The 22,440-nt window shown below is 30.5% G+C and overlaps 2 protein-coding genes and 1 pseudogene across 2 annotated transcripts; 1 reads left to right on the top strand and 2 right to left on the bottom strand.

The window, feature by feature from the left end:
• Window positions 1–3,392: 3,392 nt before the first annotated feature.
• On the bottom strand, window positions 3,393–5,689 carry LOC113863892 (zinc finger protein JACKDAW-like). The gene is made up of 3 exons (XM_027497660.1): window positions 5,554–5,689; window positions 5,036–5,432; window positions 3,393–4,714 (listed from the first exon to the last, which is right to left on the bottom strand). The coding sequence occupies exons 1-3, from the start codon at window positions 5,687–5,689 to the stop codon at window positions 3,712–3,714; spliced, it is 1,536 nt and encodes a 511-aa protein (XP_027353461.1). The 3' UTR covers window positions 3,393–3,711.
• A 9,305-nt stretch (window positions 5,690–14,994) lies between these two features.
• On the top strand, window positions 14,995–16,217 carry LOC113860688 (NAC transcription factor 29-like). Its single transcript, XM_027493170.1, has 3 exons — window positions 14,995–15,166; window positions 15,272–15,564; window positions 15,687–16,217. The coding sequence occupies exons 1-3, from the start codon at window positions 14,995–14,997 to the stop codon at window positions 16,215–16,217; spliced, it is 996 nt and encodes a 331-aa protein (XP_027348971.1).
• A 1,435-nt stretch (window positions 16,218–17,652) lies between these two features.
• On the bottom strand, window positions 17,653–21,390 carry LOC113860689 (annotated as a pseudogene).
• Between the last annotated feature and the right edge of the window lie 1,050 nt (window positions 21,391–22,440).

Here is a 22,440-nt window from a genome sequence, read left to right as displayed (position 1 = left end):
TATATTGCTACATTTATTTAATTTTAACAACTCGTTCATTTTAAAGGTATGTATTTAAATTTTGAATTATTTACTATAATTTAATCCAAATCATATTCAATTAGATTGATTTGACGTTACTTTTTGTTGTTGTAATATAATAAATTTTTACATTTAATATAATTTAAAGCAGTGTAATTATATTTAATATAATAAAAATATATATTTTTATTTTAAAATAATTTAATTTAATATAATAAAAATGCATGTACACATTTACTAGTTATCTACTCTAATTTAATCCAAATCACATCCAATCAGATCGTGATGGTATTTTTTGTTGTTGTAATTTATGTTTTTAATATAATTATATGATTATTTTTCACTTAAAATCCAATTTTTGAGCACCCTTAAAATAAGCAATGCATTATTTATTTTCATTACAGAGGAATGGGTGGCATTTGACTTAAAAAAAGGGCCATGAGCTAACCTCTCATTAATTTAGTATGAATTATGAATACAACATTTTGAAGGTAAATTGTAATATTTTAAGTATAATTGAGTAATGAGCTAGCTTGACTTTTAATTTAAGATTTAGAAAGTAAAGCAGTTTAACTAGTTAAGGTTCAGTTTTAATTGGGCTTTATAAAGTGAAGCAGAACTGGTTTTGTGACAATTCCAATAAAATTAAGATATTGAGTTGAATATTGCCGGTTTCCCGAGTGACTTGTTGGTTTGGAACGTTGATTTCGAGCACCCTGTCCTCGGTTCGAAGCTAGCAGAGAGAGAGAAGAAGAGGGAAAGAAGAGAAAAATGAGGTATTCTAAAATACCTCTCTTTTATAATAATTTCTTTATGGTTTTCTGCTTTTAATTAAAAAAGAAAAAGGCTGTAAGTGTTAGAATATTAAAAAGGTATATTGTCAAGGAATTAAAAACTATATATTTTTATAATTTCACAATAAAAAATGACTTAAAAATATTATAATCCTCCTTAGAATAAACAAATGACAATAGAGAATTGTTAGTGAAGAGAGTTGAAACCAAAGAGCAAACAAATTAGCGACTCAAGTCTCAAAAAGCTGGTCGTGACAAGTACCGATAAAAAGTTGTACTAATCCCGTTAGGCAATTAAAAATGCTTTGCCTTTTATTTGAGGGGTTAGGAATAGGAATAGGATCTCTCTTGCAGAGACCTAGTTGGGGACATTGAACCACTTATTGCCAATTGGCCATTGGATATTTACAAGCTCTTCCAAAACCTACTCTGCCTATTCAATTCATTTTCAATGCAAAAACCTTTCTTTCCTTTTTACCTTTTGTAATATAGGAGTTTTTTAACGTGTAATTTGCACAGAATAAATCTTAATAAATATATTATTTAACTAATAAAAAAAAGTAAAAGATATTTAAAAAATATATAATAAAATAATTAATATAAATTAATTAAGTAATGTATTTATTAGAATTTATCCTGTACAAAGTTGTACATATTAAAAAAATCATTTATAAAAAGCATTGAAAATTCAGCAATGTTTTGTAACAATCGAAAAGCACAACATTGTAAGGTCCTTGGTGGTGGTAGATCAGTGAGGGTGAGGTTGAATCATGCATGCATATTTTCCCCTAATAAAACAACATATGAGGGTCCATCCATGGCTCAGAACACTAACACAAAACCAAGACATAACAATGTAGGGGTTCCTTTTTTCCGCAGTTACAATTTTTAATAATAAAAAAATTCAATGTTATAATTTTTAATAACAACTTAATATGTATAACTTGTGTAATATTAAATATTAAAAAATCATATATAAATATATGCATTTAAATATTTTATTTTATATCTGCACTCTATTTAATATTATCTGTAAATGGTATTTCATCAAATACCATCGTAAATTCTCATTAAATTAACATCTGTATATATATCATCATTTTTTTTCCGAATAAAACATTAGTAGGAAATCACACTATTAATTATTCCAACGGTTATGCCGGCTGTCTAATTTGCAACATAAACTGGTGAAGTAGGCTAATGATGCTCAGATTTACGGGAGGATTTGCCATAGTTTTCAAACACATCTGAATGCAACAACTTTTGTAATTTTTACAATTAATTTTTTATCCCTTTTTTAATTTTTATTTCATTTCTATAACATCATTACTTTTTTGTTTTTATTTTTTCTCTTACCTTTTTTTATAATTTTTTTCTCTCTCTTTCCTTCACCCATTTTTTTAACACTCATATTATTATTTTGCTTACTAAGTGTATCACAAAATGAAGAAGTTTGACCTATATGCAATTGGTGATGAGGCGTACCACTAAAATAATGATATTAGCAGCCATGATTCTAATTCTAATTTTATTACTAGGATGGTTTTATTATTTAAATATAAAAGAAGTTGACATCAAACGTAAAAATATATATAAATAATTTTATCTCTTAATTAATATATACATTTAGAGAAAATGAGTGAAGCAGAGTCTTACCAAATCAACATCTTTTAATATGAGTCCAAAAAAAATAAAGATAATACCTTATTATAATTTTTTGGTAAAATAGTATTTTAAAATTTGTTAATTAATACTTAAATTTTTTTAAATATAAAGGGCAAGTTTTGTTGTCCCAATTTTGCCTTAAAATAACATTTTCATGGACATTTGACAAATCAAACGGCTCAAACAAATCTTCACTGTTCAACCCTCAGTAGCCACTTGCCGAAGATTTGGTCATAATAATTAGAGTCTATCAAAAAACTAGCTTAGCATCTAGATTCTGGCTACTTAAAACTACTGTGAATCACTTGATATCTACAAATAAAAGGCAACCATTTGAGAAACACAAAATTCCTTATTTCCTGATGTGAAGTTCCCCTTAATCATCATTATTAATTTCATCATTACTATTCTAACATATCCAACGTGTAAAGTTGGCTATTGTTATGATAGTAATAGTTTCTTTCAATATGTAAACTGTTCAACCATCTCATCAGTTATGTTAAGACGGGGATTGATAATGGCTTTTTTGCGAGTTTGATTATTTTAACAAGTAAAAATTAACATTGTATATAATATTATAGATTATTTTTAAATATATATATGTTTTAGAAATAAATCTTAAATATAAAAATCTCTTATTTTTGTGATATAATTAACATTATTCTTCCTTCTAATTAATCCACACCACGTATTGTTGACGAGGAACCGGATTTTGACCAGGGGTTACCAATAATAACAGTACCTAATATCTCTATTTTTTTACTGGGTCTTGAGCAGAGTTAAGGAATAAAAAATTTAATAAAAACTAGTTTTTATTTAAAGTTATAATCGATGAGGGTATATAATACTTTTAATTTATTTAATTAATATTTTTAAGAATATTGATTGATAATTTTTATTTTTATACTTTTAATGTTCTCATAATTTTTTTCGAGTTGCTTTTGTTATACTTTATATCTTCTTTCACTTGTCTCAAGGATGAGAAGCCAAACGATAACAAGGTGAAGACAGAAGACAAACCAACAACAACTACTACTACGAGAACATGCACTGCTCGGGGAATTCGCTGTTCCTTCTTTCATCTCAAACATGCAGTGGGTCCCACTATTCTCCCAACCTCTCACAACGCAAAAAATCATCTCTGAAGAGAAGAGATGCACCAAGAAAACTCCATCCTAATAATTTGATCTTATTTTACAAATTTTCAAAACAGTTATACTTTGAAAGGACTTCATTGATGAGTGAATTGGTTCAAACCCATTGAAGAGCCTAATGAAGCAAACTTTGCAAGCTCTTGGGGTAGGAATGCATGTCCACCTACATCCATGCCAAGAAAATCTCTTGTCAAGTTATGTTCCACGATGTTTGAACCATGGTGGAGTTTCAACTTCATAGCCTCACTTGGTTCCACATTGGTGGTTTGCATCAGGAACTGATCAAGACCGTTTGATGAATGCGTCAATGAGTTAAAGTTAGTACAACTACCCAGCATAGTTGCATTGCTTATTGCATTGAAGTTATTCTCATGTTGCTTCATATTCTGAAAGGCTTGGTTAAGTTCATCACAGCTTTGTTTTGCATTGCTATTGAGACTAGTTGTTTGGGTGGAGGATGAGCTCATTACTCCAAAACTACTACTGAAAATCGAAGGGTTGGTGCTGCTTCTGGTGGATCCCATTTGTGCTGCCTTCTGCAAAAGGGCAGTGGCTGACATTGGTGAAGTTGAATTTGAAGTATTGCTTTGACTCTCAGAATACATAGATGCCAAATCTAAAGCTCCACCTTCACCCTTTTTCGTTAGTGGCGACAAGGAAAGGTTTGGATTAGAAGAATTGGAAGCATGCATTCCAAAATTGGAGAATATTGAAGAAGAACCAACTAAGGCATTGTTAGCTTGTGCCATTTGCACAACATCAGGAAAACCTGAAGAACATGATGATGATAGTGACACATCAAGTGGTTGAGGATTTCCTTGGTTCAACCATAGTGACAAGTTTGGCCTTTGTTGACCTGCACTCATGCCCATTATACGAAACCCGTGTGGACCAAATTGTGGAACATTTTGCATTCCAAGGCCAGTGATTAATCCACGTGATGACAAACCATGCTGTGCATTCATCACGGTTCCATCTTCGTTCTTAAAATTTATATTTGTCGTAGTAACTGACGTGAGTCTCGCACTCTCTTCAGCTAAAGCATCGCAGAAAGCCCTGTGAGTTATAAAGCTGTCCTTCCTGTGTGCAAAGTTCAATGAAAATCCCCATTCATTACCTAATTATTTAGACTATTTACACAATCAATACGCATTAAATTCTAAACATAAAAACCCTGCACTTATGCAAGCATTTCTCATCCACAACAAAAAACTAATATTGTAAAAACAAATAAGGACGAATTAATCCTCTCACTCTCACGTCCAATTTTTACATAATCTTGTCACTAAAAATTAAGTAATGTCTACATAAAATTTTGACGTGACAAAATCATGTAAAAATTAACATGAGAACTCTAATTCGTTCCTATTTTAGAAAAAAAAATTGTGTCGATTAATTTACCTGGAGAAGAGGGTACCACAATCACACTTATATTCTCTAGTGCCACAAGTTTTGGTGTGAGCTTTCCAATCAGATTGAACTGCGTATTTCTTGGAGCACTTTTCACACTTCCACTTCTTCTCACCGTGCTTTCTGCTGTAATGCTTCTTTATTCCGGTGAGGTCGCCGAGTGCCCTTGCAGCGTCATGGTGGACGCACGTCTTCTCTGGACATATATATACCTTCTTTCGAACCTCTTTGTTGGACCTTTGTCGTAGCTTCCATGGAAGGTTGTGACCCCTTCTGTGAAGCTGAAGGTTCTGGTCCCTTTGGAAGCCTTTGTTGCATATTTCACAGATGAAACGGTTCGTCGCCATGAGAGTCTTTGGAGAAAGAGCAATGACCTCAGCATCTGGATCTGTATATATAATCCAATATATATTCCAATCCAAGCTCAAAGTAAATTAAAACCCACTCAAAAATTGTGAAAATCAATTTATTGAGAAGATTGGTTTTAAATTTTAAGTAGTATTAATTACCTGGTGTTCCTGGTAGATTTCTTTTCTTCTTAGTGGCAGCAGGAAGGGGATTAGGGTTAGGGTTTGTGTTTTGCTCTATGGCAATTCCTACGATGGAAGTGGATAGTGAAAAGGGGTCATCGGGCATCGTTTGCATATTAGAAAAAATGGGAGTAAACTATATTGGAATGGTCTGCTTCTTGCAAAGTAGAAGCAAACAGCTAACTTTCAAAGGTATCAGATAGTACAAGCAAGAAAACAAAGGGTTTGAGGATAGCTAAAGCCAAGGAATTTAACATAAGTTATTTTGGAGGGTACACATATTCTGTAAGAGAGAGTGGGTGGCTATATGTGGTTGTTCTGCCAAAGACAAGAAAAAGCCATGGACGAAACTTTGAATAGAATAAAAAATGTTTAACCCCTAAAAAATAAGTATATATATAGTAAACTATATACTTGTGTGCAAGAGCTTCCAGCTGGGTCGTCTGGTTCCTTGTTTTCATTTCATTAATATATGAAAGATAAAACCAACAGCAAATACAATCATAACATGGCATGTAACATTAAATATTATTATATTCACTTCTTATCTCTTATTTTTTACTTTTTTTACATATACACACATGTATTAAAGTTCAAATACAAAGGTTCACAAAACATTTTTATCTGGCCTCTTCCTCTCTCTCTCTCTCTCTCTCTCTCCTTTCACTTGCTCTTAATTTCTGTCTTTGGTCTTAAGCGTACTCTCTTTCTCGAAATCTTATTACTGTCATCCTCAAAGTAACAGTCACCCATAAATTTTAATGAGGAAAAATGTGTTTCAATTTAAGTTTAGAATATATTTTTGAGATGTGTTTATAAAAGAGATAAAAAAATGTAAATATATATATATATATAATTATAAACAATATCTTAACTTTTTAAAGTTTAAACAATTGAACTGTTCAATTACTGGGCCATCACCAGGTATACACAAACTCTCATTTTCAGTCACACAAACAGACCAGAAATTTCTCAAAGCAGAAACAAACCGCAAGCACATTCGCAGAAGAACGTATCTGCATGTGTTCGAGAGTCATGAGCTACATTTCTTCTACCTTTTGTCTAATAAACCAAAAATTTGGATGTGTAACAGGTTATGTTAATTAGTATGTCATATTTCAAGAAATGTCTAATACACATGAAAAAAAAAACCACTATATTTACGTGGAGAGATGAATATTACTGTTCTACATATTTAAAAAAAAAATTGCATAATTGTAATCCCAATTTAGAAAAAATAGAAATAAAAAGAGCAAAAAAATGAAATGGAATGGAAAAACATAAATAATATATATGAAAAATATCGTAGCCTATGTTAAAAGGTTGGGCACGTAGGGAAAAAATAATGGTTAAAAGGATGATAGGGCCTGGGGTTCGTGAGGAAGAGGGTAACGGAAAAGTTACTTAGCTTTTATGAGAGGCTTTAGCTGATACTGAATGATTAGGGCATAATTACAGTGAGGGGTGGTAACTCCTTTTTAGCATGCGAGAGACTCTAACGTCAATGCAATGTTGTGTGGGACAATGGACAATGGCTGGGGTTCTCTTTTCCCGATGCATCCTCATAGGACCGTCCGTGATACTCTGTCACTCCTCTGGGCTCCACTAAATTCAACCTTTGGGTCCCCTCTGCACCGTCCTGCATCTCTAAAAGTGTCACCTGTCCATTCTTTTCTCCTATAAATGTTTTTTACTATTCGTTTTCACAATAATTTTATGCTGACAAAGAGAAAAAAAAGTCATTTCTTTTATTTTTATTTTAACAAAATCAAAATTATGACCTACAAATATGTAAAACTTTTTATGAATATAATGAAATTTAAATACATATTTTTCCATTATAATCAAGGTCGTGTTCAAAAAGTTGAAACTTTAAGCCAACATTTCGAAGCGACCTAATATAAATATTGTAATTCATTAATTTTTATAGCTACTAAATGACTAACTTATCACATTTAAAAGAAAAGAAAGCATTAATTAGTTTGTTTAAAGATAAAGTGTTTCAATAATATTTATATAAGTTAGATTCATTATATTGAGTGTGAAATTTAAATATTTATATTATTTAATAATTTTTTATAAAATATAAAATTGTTTGAAAATGATTAGTTTAAAAAAATTTATTACGTAATTCAAATTTATAAATTTTTATATAAAAATAAAATTAATCATATTAAAATCTTGTAAAATTCAAAATATATAATCATAAACATAATATAAAATAATTTAATAATTAGATTGATTTATTTAATACTTTATAAAAAGATATTAACAGACGTAACCATCTAATTTTAATACCTATTATATATTATATTGACTCTATTTATACATTTTTATAATGCTTTTATTTTCTCTGTCACATTGCATTTCTTATCATAATTTATTTTTTATTTTATCTTCGTTTCATATTTCAAGTAGAGTGTAAATTTATCAATTTTCATACAAGGCCATGGTTGTGATGACGATCGAGGTAATTTGGTTAAGAGCACTTCAACATACATGAAAGTCAATAAAATGTTGTGGAATGTGGCACAACGCTCTAGCTATTAGTTACGTTGTTGTTACTTTTTACTACTATAGTAAGTACGATCATACGTACGTACGTGTATACAGTTATGTACAATTAAGTTAAACTGACACCAAACATGTCTGGGAATATGCTCCTATTATTTGGTCACCACGACGACGACGTTACATTATAAAGTTTAGTTAGCTGCTCTGCCACTGCCTAGTTCTTTTCATCAGCGTCTACATAAGGGACATTTGATTGTGAACTGATGTCTACGTGTGTGTAATGTTAATTAATTACTTCAAATGATCAATTTATAATGCATTACTATTCTCTCTTTTTTTCTTAAATTTTATACAAAATTTTAAACATAGAAAAAGTATAAAGTTGTTAACAATGTCTGTGTGTGTATGTGTACTAGAGTTGAATCTTAGTTCCCAACTGAACATTAATTTAAGAATAGATATGAGGATTACAAGAGTGATAAGACATTTTACCTCACGGTCACACTCTTAATAATTGATGATAACTAGATCATCCACTAAACCATAATTTTATTGACCCTTGTGAGTTGTGATTTCGAGTATTCATATTCTGGTCTTTCTTTTCTCTTTCTTCTGTTCCGCTAAAATTCTTCATCATGTCATGCGCAATTGATTGAATTCAATTCAAAGAGATATTCTAAATCTCGTTACTCTATTTCTAATAATTATTATGCAATCTTTCTTCTTCTTTTTTCAGAGAAAAAGCTTTTATAATCTATCAAACTTGGGGGTGTGTGTGTGTATATATATATATGAGTAATTCCGGATTAATTAAATATTACTTGAAAAATAATTATGCATTCTGATCCCTCGTAATAACATTTTTTTTTTTTGTCAATTTCCAACAACCCTAGATAATGTGCTCATATGAACAACTTTTGCCATGGCAAGTAACAACATTGATCTTTTATACTTTCCACCTCAACTAACCACTGCATTGGGGTTAATGTGATGACTACTATTCCATAGAGCACCAAGTGTCGCAAAAAGATGTTTAATTTTCTTCTGTAAATGATTGTCTATAGATGATACGCTCATCCTCATCGATTTGGTCCTTAAATATATATATGAATTGGTTGACTTTCACTGCAATGGAGTAGATGGGAGAAAGGGTGACCCTTTACCTTTACCTACGACACAGTTATAGGAGGACCATCCTTTCTTATTGGAGCTCATCTTTAAATCCAAATGCTTAAAAGAAGTTCAAAGGTTAATTCCATATATACATAGATCTTGCTAATATGTGCTCTTAGAACATTGGTTAAAAAGTTTAAACAAAAATTTATTGAGCTAAATTAAATATCACATGAGATGTATAATTTTTTAAACAATTTTTTTATTTAGACATTTGGTGCCATTAATTTACCATATATATTTAATCCAGTTTAATTTTGTGTCCTTGGAGTCCAACGACATTATATTCATAAACTGCATCTTACATTATAGTTAAATGGGAAAAAGAAGAAGAAAGAGGATAGCATAATTAAAGAGGAAAATGAAACTTGTTTCCTATAATAATATTAGCCAATTCAACAACTTTTGGCTTCATGTATTTGGAGCTTTTCATCCAATCGATATTGTATCTTTCCTCATCCCTATAATTGGTATCCTATGCTCCCTCCCCAACATATATATATATATATATATATATATATATATATATATATATATATATATATATATATATATATATATAGAGAGAGAGAGAGAGAGAGAGAGAGAGAGAGAGATCTAGTTTTCAATTTTTCCAGTCAATATAACGTCTTGTTATCCTAAAACGCGTTATAGTGCAAAATTTTCAAAGACCCCAATGGTTCTGTGTTGTACAAGAATTTTCTGATGGTAGAAATCCTATTAGCATAGGAAACTACATACATTAGAGAGCATGCATGCATGAATGTATTCACAAGTGACATCCTTGGTTATTTTATATGTTAAGTTTGATTTAATTTCTCCTTGAACTAAACCGGCCATTTTATAGAAATCATTAATGATAAGGTGGTTTGAACATCTTAAAGATCTATAATTACAACTATAAAAAATTTAAAAATGTTAAACTCAACTTTAAAATTGAATTTAAATATATAGAAGTAGTAAACTTTTAATATATAAGTATTTATCACACACTTATAACTTTATTACAATAAATGTAATTTTTTTTAATAAAAAATTCTTTTAAATGCTTAAATTTAATTTTAAGGACTGAAGTTAAAAAAAATCCTAAAAATTATCTAAATTAAAAAAAAATGCGCATCATCACGTAATTCGTAGGCCATCTCTCAAAACAATTCTTAATGTATGCTGTGCTTGATTTATTTATGTGATTGAATATTATTTTTCGAGATCGAGGTATATCTTAACAAATGTTATATAATGTTTTTAATGAAGATGTAATTCTATTTGCCAAAAAAGGAAAGAAAGAAGACACATTGGAACTAAAGGAAGATTATTAACAACGTTTCGACGCGTGAAATTATCAAAACATTAGAATAGAAAGTTTCGAGCCTCAAGTATTGAATTAATGACTAAAAAATATTTATATTTTTAATATGCAATGTTAAAAATATTTGCTAAAAACTAATATGCAATAATTTTTTATTTCTATAATTACTTTTTTAAAGGAAGATAAAAGAAGAGAAATTTTTATTTATATTTAATCGGCTCTTAACCATAAAAAATTATGTTCAAAATTCATGTCATTAAGAACACAATTTTTCACTATATGAAAATAGATACACCATAAAAAAATTGTGTATTATTTTTTATACGAAATCTCTCGAGCTTCAAGGCTTAATTAATTTTTACAGAAATAAACAACTCCCTCCTGGATTTAGATTAATATAAACAACTAAGTATAGAAATAACTTCAAAGAGAAGCTTACATACAAAATGAATAAAGTGTTAAAAATGTTACAGAAAGTATATGAGTAAACGAGCAAATATTTTACTGGGTAACTGAAGGTTTTTCCTGTTATGATATTTTCTTACAACTTTTTTATTTATCGAGCTTTTAAGAGACTATTTAAACAAATGCATGCTATCACATGAAGTTGCATCAAATGAAAATATATGTTGTGCATTGCTATTATTGTAAAACAAAACCATCTTTTTAGAAAGTTATGTATTTTTTCTGTTACTTTATGCAATTTTTTTCTTATTTAGCACTTCTATTTTAACATTGTTCAAGAATAACCTGGCTACTTTCTACTTGATTTTTAAAATAATTCTTGTGCATACTAATATTATTATTAATTTTTTTACTTTCAATAGCTTGAACTCATTGGTAAATATATTTATAATTTATACCTTCAAAGAATCCTTGATAGATTTACTAATTAATGATCCATTAGACGGTCTTTATCCTTTGAATAAAACAATATGACATTTAAACATAATGTTTTTTACTTTTCCATGAGAAAAAATAACAATGCAATAAACCGTGGGTATCATGATTAAAATGTCCAAATTTATTAAATTTTAAATTTAATGTTTAAGTCCTTATTTTGTAATATATTAGAATTAACTTATCATGTGAAATTATTTTATCGGCTCTACGGGCGATAGAAAAGAAAAGTAATGATATATTTTTAAAGTAAGTAATAAATAGAGTAAAAAGTTGTTTAATTAAGGTATGAGAGTGACAATCCAATAAAAATATCGAAATGAGAAAATTATTGTGAACTAAAGTACTGACATGATTATATTTAAACCTAACTTGAATTTAATTTGAAGAGTAATAACCATATTGATGTCTTCTTCAGTTCTATCAAATCTAATTTTCAGTTTAAGGCTTCAAATCGAAGCTTTTAGTTGGAACTTCAAAACAATTTATCATTTTCTCATATTTGGAATTAGCAGCTATTTTTCGAAATCGAAAACTTAATCTTAAGGCAAACAATATCAAAATCATAGAGGAAGTGGTCAGCTATAATGAACACGGCAAACGTTATACGCAAAGACAAAACAGGAAATAGTTTATGTATAGTGTTGCGTATATAAGTTCAAACCTTGCGTAGTTTTAGAGGCCATACATTATATACAAGACAAATCGTAAGCCTCGGTTTGAACATTTATACCCCTCAGGTAAACAAATTGAAATAAATTTTCAAATTCCTATTTCACAAACGCACGATACACTAGACGTATTTGTAACATTTCCATAAACTGAAAATCACATTTCCTATAGTACTGAATTTTATATACAAGTTATTTCCCAAAAGAAAAAAAGGAAAAAAAAAATTCAAAGACTGAGGAGTGAGGTTTTTTGATGGACTAATGGTTCATCAATAGAGAACGTCAAAAAGGGTGTCTATTAAGGGGAGAACAAAAATTGAGACATTGAATTGAATTGATTAGTTCCAAGAAGAAGATGCCAAATTACAGAATCAAGTTGGTCTTATTATGCTTATTCAGCGTTCTACTTCTTAGAGTTTTGTGCAATTGGACCATTTGGTATTGGTACGCTGCGAATGACGCCAAATGCAAGCATCTTTCTCCCTTATGCTCTATTATTATTTTCTGATGTAACCTAGCAAGAGTTTATAAAGAATTTTTAAAGTAATTCATGATTCTTATAGCTATTTTTAACTTATTATAATATAAAATTTTATTCAAATAACTTTTAATTAATTTGTCTATCCAAATGCACCTTGGCAAATTATATTTAAAGCTTTTTAAAAGTACACTGTTTTTGTTGCTAAGTAAAAATGTTGAAGTCTATACAATAAAAATTATGTTAACCTCAATTTTTAAAATTAAGTTAAGTGACAAATTTTTATTATGAAAGAATATGTTTATTATACTGAGTATATAAAAATATAATAAATATAACTTTTTTTAATAAAAAATTATTAGTTATAAATGCTTGAAATTATTAAGAATTGATATTAATAAAATCATTTTTATTATTCTATGAAAACTTTTATTGTTACTTTTCATTTAATATTTTTAAAAAATATTATTATTATTATTATCATGAATTTAATTAATATATAAAATTTATTTACTTTTTATTTTAGAGTGCTTACCCTTATTCTTCAAGTACAAGGTTGTGTTTAGATAGATTAAATTTATAGATTAAAATAATAAAAAATATATTCTTAAAATATTTTAAAATTTTAGTTAGAAAATTTTTATATTAAATATATATAATTTTAAGTGATATGTTAAAATTTTTATTTTAAGTCATGTAGGGTGGTGAGTTTGTCTGAAAATTTTTTACATTTACAAAAATTTGAATTTGAAACTTTATTAAGTGATATTGAGCTGCTTACCACTTAGATTAACTTTCGTTAATTTTAATGCATCATGTTAATGTTATAGTAACAAGAATGGCCGGTTTCCAATAGATGAAGCTCATTCTGAGATTAAATTTTGCAGCCATTAAAATGGAGTTTCGCTATAATTCTGAGTAAATTTTCATAAATATGAAGGGACAGAACATTTATTTTATGTTACGAATAAATGTACCTTAAAAATCTGCTATTCGAAAGTTTGATAGAAAGAAAAAAAAAACGAAAATTGCAAAAATTAAACCCTATTATCAATATTATGTTTAACGAAAAAGCTTTTTGGTATGAAAATGATAAAAGTATGTATACACACGTGTATAATAATAATAATAATAATAAGCACAACAGATTATGAAGTTGTTAAATATTAAGCTATATACCTTAGAAGAACCTCCAGAGATACCCTTCACTATGCTGCAAGAAAATGCTATATAGCAAATTGGGCAATGCTTGTGCCACTCGTATTATAAACGACTAATCTTACCCAAGTGCAGGTTGACGAGAGTTATACATATGTGGACTAACAACAGTTAATTTTACATGTTTTCGCAACAAGTTACAAATTTATCAGCAGAGTTGTGGCCTCTGGTGAAAAAATTACTCTAAGCGAATTGAGACTTGAATTAGGCCATGCCCCAGTGATCTGTTGCAACAATTTCTCACATGTTGCTCCACTAATTATATATAACTGTTTTCTGATTGAATACACGTAATTGTAATTATCTAGTCTCATTAAAACCAAGTATAGCCAGATAATTATAGTTACATCAGCTGATGTTACTCCTTAATTTTAGTACCAACTCATAAATCACAATTAAAGCAGTTGATAATATTCTCCAATTATAATTGAAGTTTCATCTCGATAACGTGTGCAGACCTTTATTGTATAGATTACTAATATGAATCTTCAATCTTGACCGAGAAAAGTATATTCCACCTAAGTTTTGTCCTTAAGAAAATTTGAACTAGATATAGGTTAGGAAGCCACGCTATCTTGCTAAAGTGATGAGCTCTGCGCCATCTAAGGGATGTATTTTCCCCTGACAGTACACAAGCATCAGAACTTGTGAACCACCAGCATATATTTTAATATTGAATTTAAACTAAATTGCATGCAACTTGAGGCGGATAAGCAATTTAATTTAGAAATATTGAATAATTTAATGAGGAAAAATCGACGAAACTTTCCCGTTGAAGCTTCAAAGTTCAAACCAAGCTGTATCCTGTGATTCAACCTGACTTTGGTGACCACAGGACTCAATCTTTTGTCTAAATTGCAAAGTAACAATGCTGATGAAATTATATGGTATACCCTTTGAAGAATGTTGGTCATAGAACATGGGACAAAAGGGTTGCTTTCATAGTCTCTTTTCCCACACCTACCTAGTATTATATTGCCGGATTATTGTCCCTCTCTGCATGACCAATCATGCAGCATATGTATAATTGTATATATATATATATATAACTCATGCACAGTGGTTTAAAGCTTACTACCATTTTGATTGATAATATCGGCAACTGATTGATACATATTCCTAGGTTCCTCCGTAGGCATCTTATTACCTTCGTGTTCATGGACAAATATCCTAATTCAGAAATCCAACTCCCTCCTGGATTTAGATTCCACCCTTCTGATGAGGAACTAATTGTTCACTATCTGAGAAAAAAAGTGACTTCATCACCCCTTCCTGCTTCATTCATAGCAGAAATAGACCTTTACAAGTATAATCCATGGGAGCTCCCAAGTCTGTGTTAGCAATTGCTTTGATTTATTAGTTTTTTGTTTTCATTGTTTTTCTGTGACGGGATTTACAGTTATTAAAGGAATGATAACTTTTGATCTTCAACAGGCAAAGCTTTGTTTGGAGAGGATGATGAATGGTACTTCTTTACTCCTAGGGACAGAAAATATCCCAATGGAGTGAGGCCCAATAGAGCAGCTGGTTCAGGTTATTGGAAGGCGACTGGAACTGACAAACCCATTTTCACTTCTTGTGGGATAATAAAGAGCATTGGAGTTAAGAAGGCCCTTGTGTTCTATAAGGGTCGTCCACCAAAAGGATCTAAAACTGATTGGATCATGCATGAGTACAGATTGCATGATTCAATGATCTCAAATTCGAAGCAAAAAGGGTCCATGAGAGTAGGTCAATTGCATGAGTTCAATTTTTCTTCTAAAAATTTTGGTGACTTTTATTTATAACTATAGTGGATAGTATGAAGTTTTGACAATTTCTTGTTTTTGTCTTTCTCCTTGTGCTTCAGCTTGATGAGTGGGTGCTATGCCGGGTTCGGCAAAAATCTAGCTACTCAAGAAGCATTTGGGAAGATTCAAATGACCTTATTTATGAACCAACCAGTCAGTTTCTACAAATGAATCAGAACTCTAACCCTGAACAAGTCAAAAACACCGTGCACAATGAATTCCCAATGTTACCTTATATTCTGGCTTCTAAGAGTGCTATGCCTAATTCCATTAGTATGGCCTCGAGCTCAGACTTCGATTGTATTGATGATGTAAAAGCATATGCATCATTGCATGAAGATAATTTTAACATAATAGGAGCCCTGGCACCTTTGGCTGAAGGCTTGTTTAGTCCGCAGAAGAGAAAAGCCACTGAAGAAAATGAGTTGGACTTGTATGCTCCCCTCAAACTAAGCAAAGAAGTTGATGATGGGAAGCAAAGAATTGAGATAGAGGGAAGAAAAGGCTACAATTTCAATAACTTTGACCAGTGGAGTTCCATTAAAGAACCCCAAGAGTTTAATAGCTTAGCCTTTATGGGATATACATGAGTAGTTCAGGTGCATGTACAAGCTTGTTTGTGTGCATATATGTAGAATCTGTGGAGTTCTTTCTGCATGGGATGAATGGACAGCGAATTCTAATATTCTATATGTAAATAAGAAAGAATGACATTGATTATATGTTTGTGCAATGTTATTATTCTTTTCAGAAACAAGCAACAATGTACATAGCTGAAAAAGTAGTCTTATGTTATACTTCGTTACTGGATATTATATTTTAGCTGTGTAGTGAAAAAAGGTGATAGACATATGAAATAGCTTAAAGAATAAAGTGCCATCATAATGCAACTAGTTGGTAATAGTATTATACTTTGAAGTTATTAATGGGTATTGAAGTATTTATTGCAAGTTCTTTCAATTTTTCATGACTCATAAAAACGTTATTTGTAAATACTGAAAATCCACTCCACTAAAAATGAACTAACGATTAGAAAAATACTATTTGCATATTTGTCGTTAACTTTAAGCTAACCGAATCAAACTGGCAATGTAACGTGTCTTTGTGAACAACTTTGTTATTTAAACGAATAAAAATGAACATCATATACAATTATCTTTTTATCTTTTATTTATTCTTTATATTTTCTATACCGCCCAAAGTGTAAAGAAGACAACAAAAACTTTATCCCTAAAATTTTTTCTAAAAATCATTTTTGCTTAAATATAGGTCTTGGATTTGAGAATATTATATAGTCAAACGTTCCCTTAAATAAATTTTACTAAAAAGGGTAATAATGCATTCCTTCCATTATTTTTAATCAAATTTTTTTATCGATTAATTCTTTAGAACATTGGTTAGCAGAACTCTGTTATCTATACTCAGTAAATTAACACAGTTCAAACAATGCCTTGGAGTTGATCGTAACCTTTGTCTCTGCTTAGGAGTCTGATAAGAAATATGAAGTATAATTTACCTAACCACGCGTCCCTGCAAACTTAATCGATTATGTAGTTTAAGAGGACAAGTTTGGAGTAAATAAGGCATGGCTACATTTTCTATAGTAGATAGTCGTATGTCTAATAATTAATTAAAATTGAGTTTTTAATTGGTAAAAAAAGAGGTATTTTGAAATACCTCTTCTAATGGCTTAAGAATTCTCCATAAATTTAGTAACCACCGATTTTTCTTTTTTATTTTCCTCGTGATTTTAGCTAGCCAATTTCTAATCGATTCCACCTCCGGAAACCCTTCTATATTCCTTTCCAAATGAAAATAAATTACTTGTAAAATGGATTGCTTGTATAATAATAAATTGAGATACCTTCTAGGCGAACACTAAATTAGCAAGTTTTGCAAAGTATTTTAATTTAGAGATGGGGCTGATGGGCAAATAAGAACCAGATTCAGTGTCAATACATTCCTAAAATACATTCGCAGGGTTTGACGTAGTACAACGGTATAGAGCGTATGTTTATAAAGGACAAATGGATCTCTCAAGTGGAAGGAACAAGTCCAAATATTTTCTTTATAAAAAATAAGATACGGTATTCCCAAGAAAATACAAGAAATACAGATAAGCCATACAAATTGATCCAATGGTCTTGTATGCAGTATCATTTCTTTAGCATGCTGCAATAAAAGCACAGCAAGTCAGAAAAGCTGTCTCAAGAAGCAAAAGGAAACACGTAAAAACACCATCTCAAACATGTACTACGACATTAAAGATCTCACCGATGCTATCAGGAAAGAAACTAGAAGCAACCACCTTAAAATTTGAAGATTTCAGATAACAATGCTTCAAATTGATGATAATATTCATATTAGTATAGACAGGACACTATATATTTCAACAACATTGCATATAAAAATTGATTCATACTGTAGTTCTTATTTTTATATTTGAGAGAATATAAGGGAACATGTCGAAAATACAGACATCCTCGTAAAGGTAACAAATCAAAGTATACGCTCCCTCCCATATTATCATTACTAATTTCTCAGAATTCAGAAATTTATTACAAAAGCAGCGGAAAATGAAACAAATACACAAGTATAAGGTACACTATTATTATTTACTAGATCCATCAATTTTGTTTAGAAAACTATTTATCAACAAAAATATATAATCAATGCACCTAGGTATAACTTTGGGCTTCTTCCCTCGGATGTAGAAAATAAAGCCTTAGATAAACATATAAGCCTACTTCAAAGGAATAATGCCTAATCCCCCCACCCAAATTAAATAAATAAAAAGTAAGGAATTGTAATAGAGTTGGGAAAACGTTTTTTTATTATGATATAGGATACCTTGGTATGGATCACAGAAAAAAGATAAACTAAGAAAAGGGGCTGTACTAGCAAGGAACATAATGAGAATAATTATACAGTAAAGGCTGCATTGCCACGAAGACAGGTTAGAGAATTAAGATTTCCTTGTTTGGTATGAGTTTTAAAAAAATATTCCTGGGTATAAGTTATTCCCAGGAAAAAAGGTTCCTACGTCCTAATGGGTTTTCATTCCCACGTGACTGGTTGGGAAAGATGCATTCTCATGCCCAATGGAGCGGGAATAAAATTTTTAATCAAAACTCCTAAATTACCCACATATTTCCTGCATAAATTTCTCTCCATTTCTTCAGTTTCTGCTCTAGTTTCCCATGCTCTATGGCAGGCACGTATTCAAATGCTGGTTATGACTCATCTATGGTAGCTTAACTTTGCACTGCTTTTGCTAAGATTTTGCTAAAGTATCAATAATTGATGATGTTAGTTTAAAGAAAAATTATTATGGTAGTTATTTTGTTTCCTAACTGATACAGTAATTATTTTGTTTCTAAAAGCAACAATAAATACTAATACTAAAAATAAAGTAACCAAAATAATCATATTGCGGTTGTTTGGTACTTTGATGTTATGAGTAACTTTACCAAGCAATAAATATAAAAAAACTACAAGAATGAATACTTGCACATATTAAAAGAGAAGGGACTAGCACATTTTTGAAGTCCTAGAAAAGAGATAGGAGCCTTACTTGTACAAATAGGCAGCAATTCCCAAAATTATAATCAACAAAACAATATCAATACAAAAGTTTCGACTGGACCGAAGCTGGATGAAAACAGAAAATTGTTTAAGATTCAATAATAAATCTATCACTGATGCAACTGGAAATTGATCTAAATCTAAGACTAAGAGGTGCAGTTAAAAAACCTGGTTCACTGTGTCTTTAAGTCTAACATTGGTATTTTTAAGGTCAGAATATGCCTTGTCCACCTGTATAGATAACGAAAAAACAGGGTCCTATTTATTTCAACTTCCTAATTCCAGTTTCAAAAACTTTGAATTCTATATTTTCAGGCTTTAGGATACATGCAGAAATTGATAATTCTCACCTTAGTATCAATGTCATCCATCAGTGGAACTTGTCTATCCAGTTCCTGCATTCGGTACATAAATAATGAACTAAAAAGTGAAAAGAACCCACACACATGCACACAGAGAGGAGGAAAGACAAACACAACAAGGACTCTGACCTCATTCATATCATGTGCCATGTTTTTCAATGTATCCAATCCTTCTGCGATCATATCCAAACCTTGATCCTAAAAACACTTCATTTAATTAGATTGAAGCCATTTCTGAACCAACGTTCAACACACACTTATGTATCATGCTAAAGACAATAGCAAAAACTCTTGCTCTCCCTCGAGTTACAACGGCTAAAAGTTACTTGCCTGTTTCATTTTACGCATTTCATACTCCTGCCTGAATTGGCTTGATTCTTCAGTTTGTCGGAAGTATTCATCATCAAATCTCCCATCTAAAATTGATAAGATACACAGAAATGGATGGAGGACCATTAACTAAAAAGTCTCCCATTCATGAACTACAATTATTGTATCAATACTAGACATGGATAACTTCATTACCTGAATCAAATTTAATTTCAGGACGTGAAGTGGAAGCTGCCCAACCTCCAGTTGTTTTGGTGCAGCAGGGGTCCCATCTGAGATAGCTTGAATCCTCTCCAGCAATGCAAGAACCAAATCATTACGGGCAGCAAATTCTTGCGATGAAAGCCCCTTTACCTGGAAACACATTGTACCATGCATTGGACAAATATATAACATCATTAATTTTGAACAATTGCATGCCACTGAGTCACTAAGTGTGACAAAAAGACAATCAAGCTATTGAGGAAACATACATGCCAAATAAATGTAAGTCGACAGTTTTCTGAAACAGTCAAAACTACACAAAGAATCAACAACAAATCTACCACATTCCTCGATGTTGGGCACTAGTAATACCAGAAGTTGATTTTTTTTCTTCATTACTTTCTCTTTCTCATTGCCAAATTTTATCATAAAACTCTTGAAGTAGATTAGTCTTTGTTTGTTTTAAACTTACAAAATCAAATCTCACACTTTTTAATAAAAACACGCATTCCAATATAAATATGAGATTCAGATTAATTTAGATAAACATCTCGTTCACATTCAATGGTTCAAAATCAATTCTACCAAAGAGGCACAAATAAATGGTCTTTTCAGATAACATTTTATTGCTAGATCTTTATAACTGGGTAAATCATCAGTTTGCTCTTCATCTACGGTTTACAGTGCCAAGCTGCAAGATTATTCACAATGCATAATTGCGATACTTTACGAATTCAATCAGTTAGAGCTAAGACAGATATGACGTGTATTGAATGCAATTCTCATTCCAACCTAAATCCAAAATAATGCAAATGAAAAAGTTCAGAATAACACATACATCAAAGGAAACAAAACAAAAGCACCGATGCTAAAAGTAACTGAGAAAGCAAAGAACCAACCTTCTTCAAAGCCAATCTCTGCAACTTGGAAACCTCATCCAACAACCTAGCCTTTGTACGACGAATTTCGGCATTGATCGCTACCGCAGATGCTCTATTTTTCTCCTTGGAAGCAGTTTCTGCTTTCTACACAAAATTGCAAAACATTTAAGGAATTAGACCACAAATTGCCCATTAGTAAAAAAAATTAACAAAATAGAAGGAAAGTGTGACCTGAAGCGCGGCCTCAATGTCGGCATCGACGACGGCGTAGAGTTTGGCGAATGCATCTTCGGCGGAGAGATTGGAATCCTTTTGCTTTTCGACGCCGTATTTGTCGTATTTTTTACAAATGGAATCGACCCTTGTGAGAATGTCGATGACACTCATGCTGTTGTTATGTTCCGAATCAGTGGGTTCAGCCACCACAGTTTGATTCGTTTGTTAACACTGTAACACATTGAAACGCACTCTTCTACCATCCACCCTGTAACAACTATCAACAGCAACACCCACCCCCCCCCCCCCCCTCCTCTTTTTCTTTTTTAATTTAAGAGTTCATTTCTATCTTTCTCTGTCTTCATAAGCATGATTCCGTGAACATTATTTTAATCTTTTGTTTAAATGGGAAATAAAATAAGGGAGAAAAGAAAAGAAAATTTGTCGTTTGAATAAGTAGAAATGAAAAAAAATAAGTAAATTGAAAAAAGATATATTGACATTGTATGTATTTATTTTATTTGAGAGGATTTTATTACTTTTTCCTAAAAAGACAATAAAAAAATGGTATTTTTATCTTGTTCCTCTTTTCTTTATTTTTACGCATCTAAATAGCGTAAATATTGGAGGGAAAGTGTTTAAGAATATTTAAGTGCTGTTTGAGGATGGGTGGAATTATTTTCATTTAAATCAATTCTTGAACTTGCTAGGTTAAAACTTATTCTTATTAAATTAGAAAAATGTACCCTTTATACTTGTTGGAAAACGACATAATTAAAATATATTATCTTATGCTTTTCGTTCAAAAACATTTAACCATTTAATAAAAATATACGAATGAAATCTAACATTCTATTTAGCACATAAAAATGTGCATCAAATTAGGATTTAAAATTATATTAAAATCTAAAATTTGTTATTATAATATTAAAATATTTTTAAAGTTGGAATTCAAATTCTAAATCCATAAAATTATTGCTATTAATAATAGGGATAGAAACGATTGGAATAGAGTAGCGACAATAACTGCTAATAATATTAATCAGGCTCGATATATAATAATAATAATAATAATTACTCAATCTTGTGTACGAAGATAATAATTATAAGGTCTAATTCTAATTTCAAACCACACTTTTATTTCTAAACAACTACTAAAATTAATTATTTTTAATATACTTTTACTACTTAAATGTGGATATTTTTACATTATAAGTTTATTTTTATGTTTTTTG

This window comes from Abrus precatorius, unplaced genomic scaffold (assembly GCF_003935025.1).
Source record: "Abrus precatorius isolate BTA unplaced genomic scaffold, Abrus_2018 Scaffold3, whole genome shotgun sequence".
Taxonomy (NCBI): domain Eukaryota; kingdom Viridiplantae; phylum Streptophyta; class Magnoliopsida; order Fabales; family Fabaceae; genus Abrus; species Abrus precatorius.
Note: the sequence above shows the minus strand (reverse complement) of the source record. Positions and strands in the feature narration are given on the sequence as shown.

Bases quoted from the DNA above. Each gene is read 5' to 3' on its own strand.
- LOC113863892 (XM_027497660.1), bottom strand. From the start codon at position 5,689: ATGCAAACGATGCCCGATGACCCCTTTTCACTATCCACTTCCATCGTA. The intron at 5,433-5,553 runs GTAATTAATACT...TTATATATACAG, and splicing joins AAATCTACCAGGAACACCAG to ATCCAGATGCTGAGGTCATT. The intron at 4,715-5,035 runs GTAAATTAATCG...CTTTGCACACAG, and splicing joins TGTGGTACCCTCTTCTCCAG to GAAGGACAGCTTTATAACTC.
- LOC113860688 (XM_027493170.1), top strand. From the start codon at position 14,995: ATGGACAAATATCCTAATTCAGAAATCCAACTCCCTCCTGGATTTAGA. The intron at 15,167-15,271 runs GTCTGTGTTAGC...GATCTTCAACAG, and splicing joins TAATCCATGGGAGCTCCCAA to GCAAAGCTTTGTTTGGAGAG. The intron at 15,565-15,686 runs GTAGGTCAATTG...CTTGTGCTTCAG, and splicing joins AGCAAAAAGGGTCCATGAGA to CTTGATGAGTGGGTGCTATG.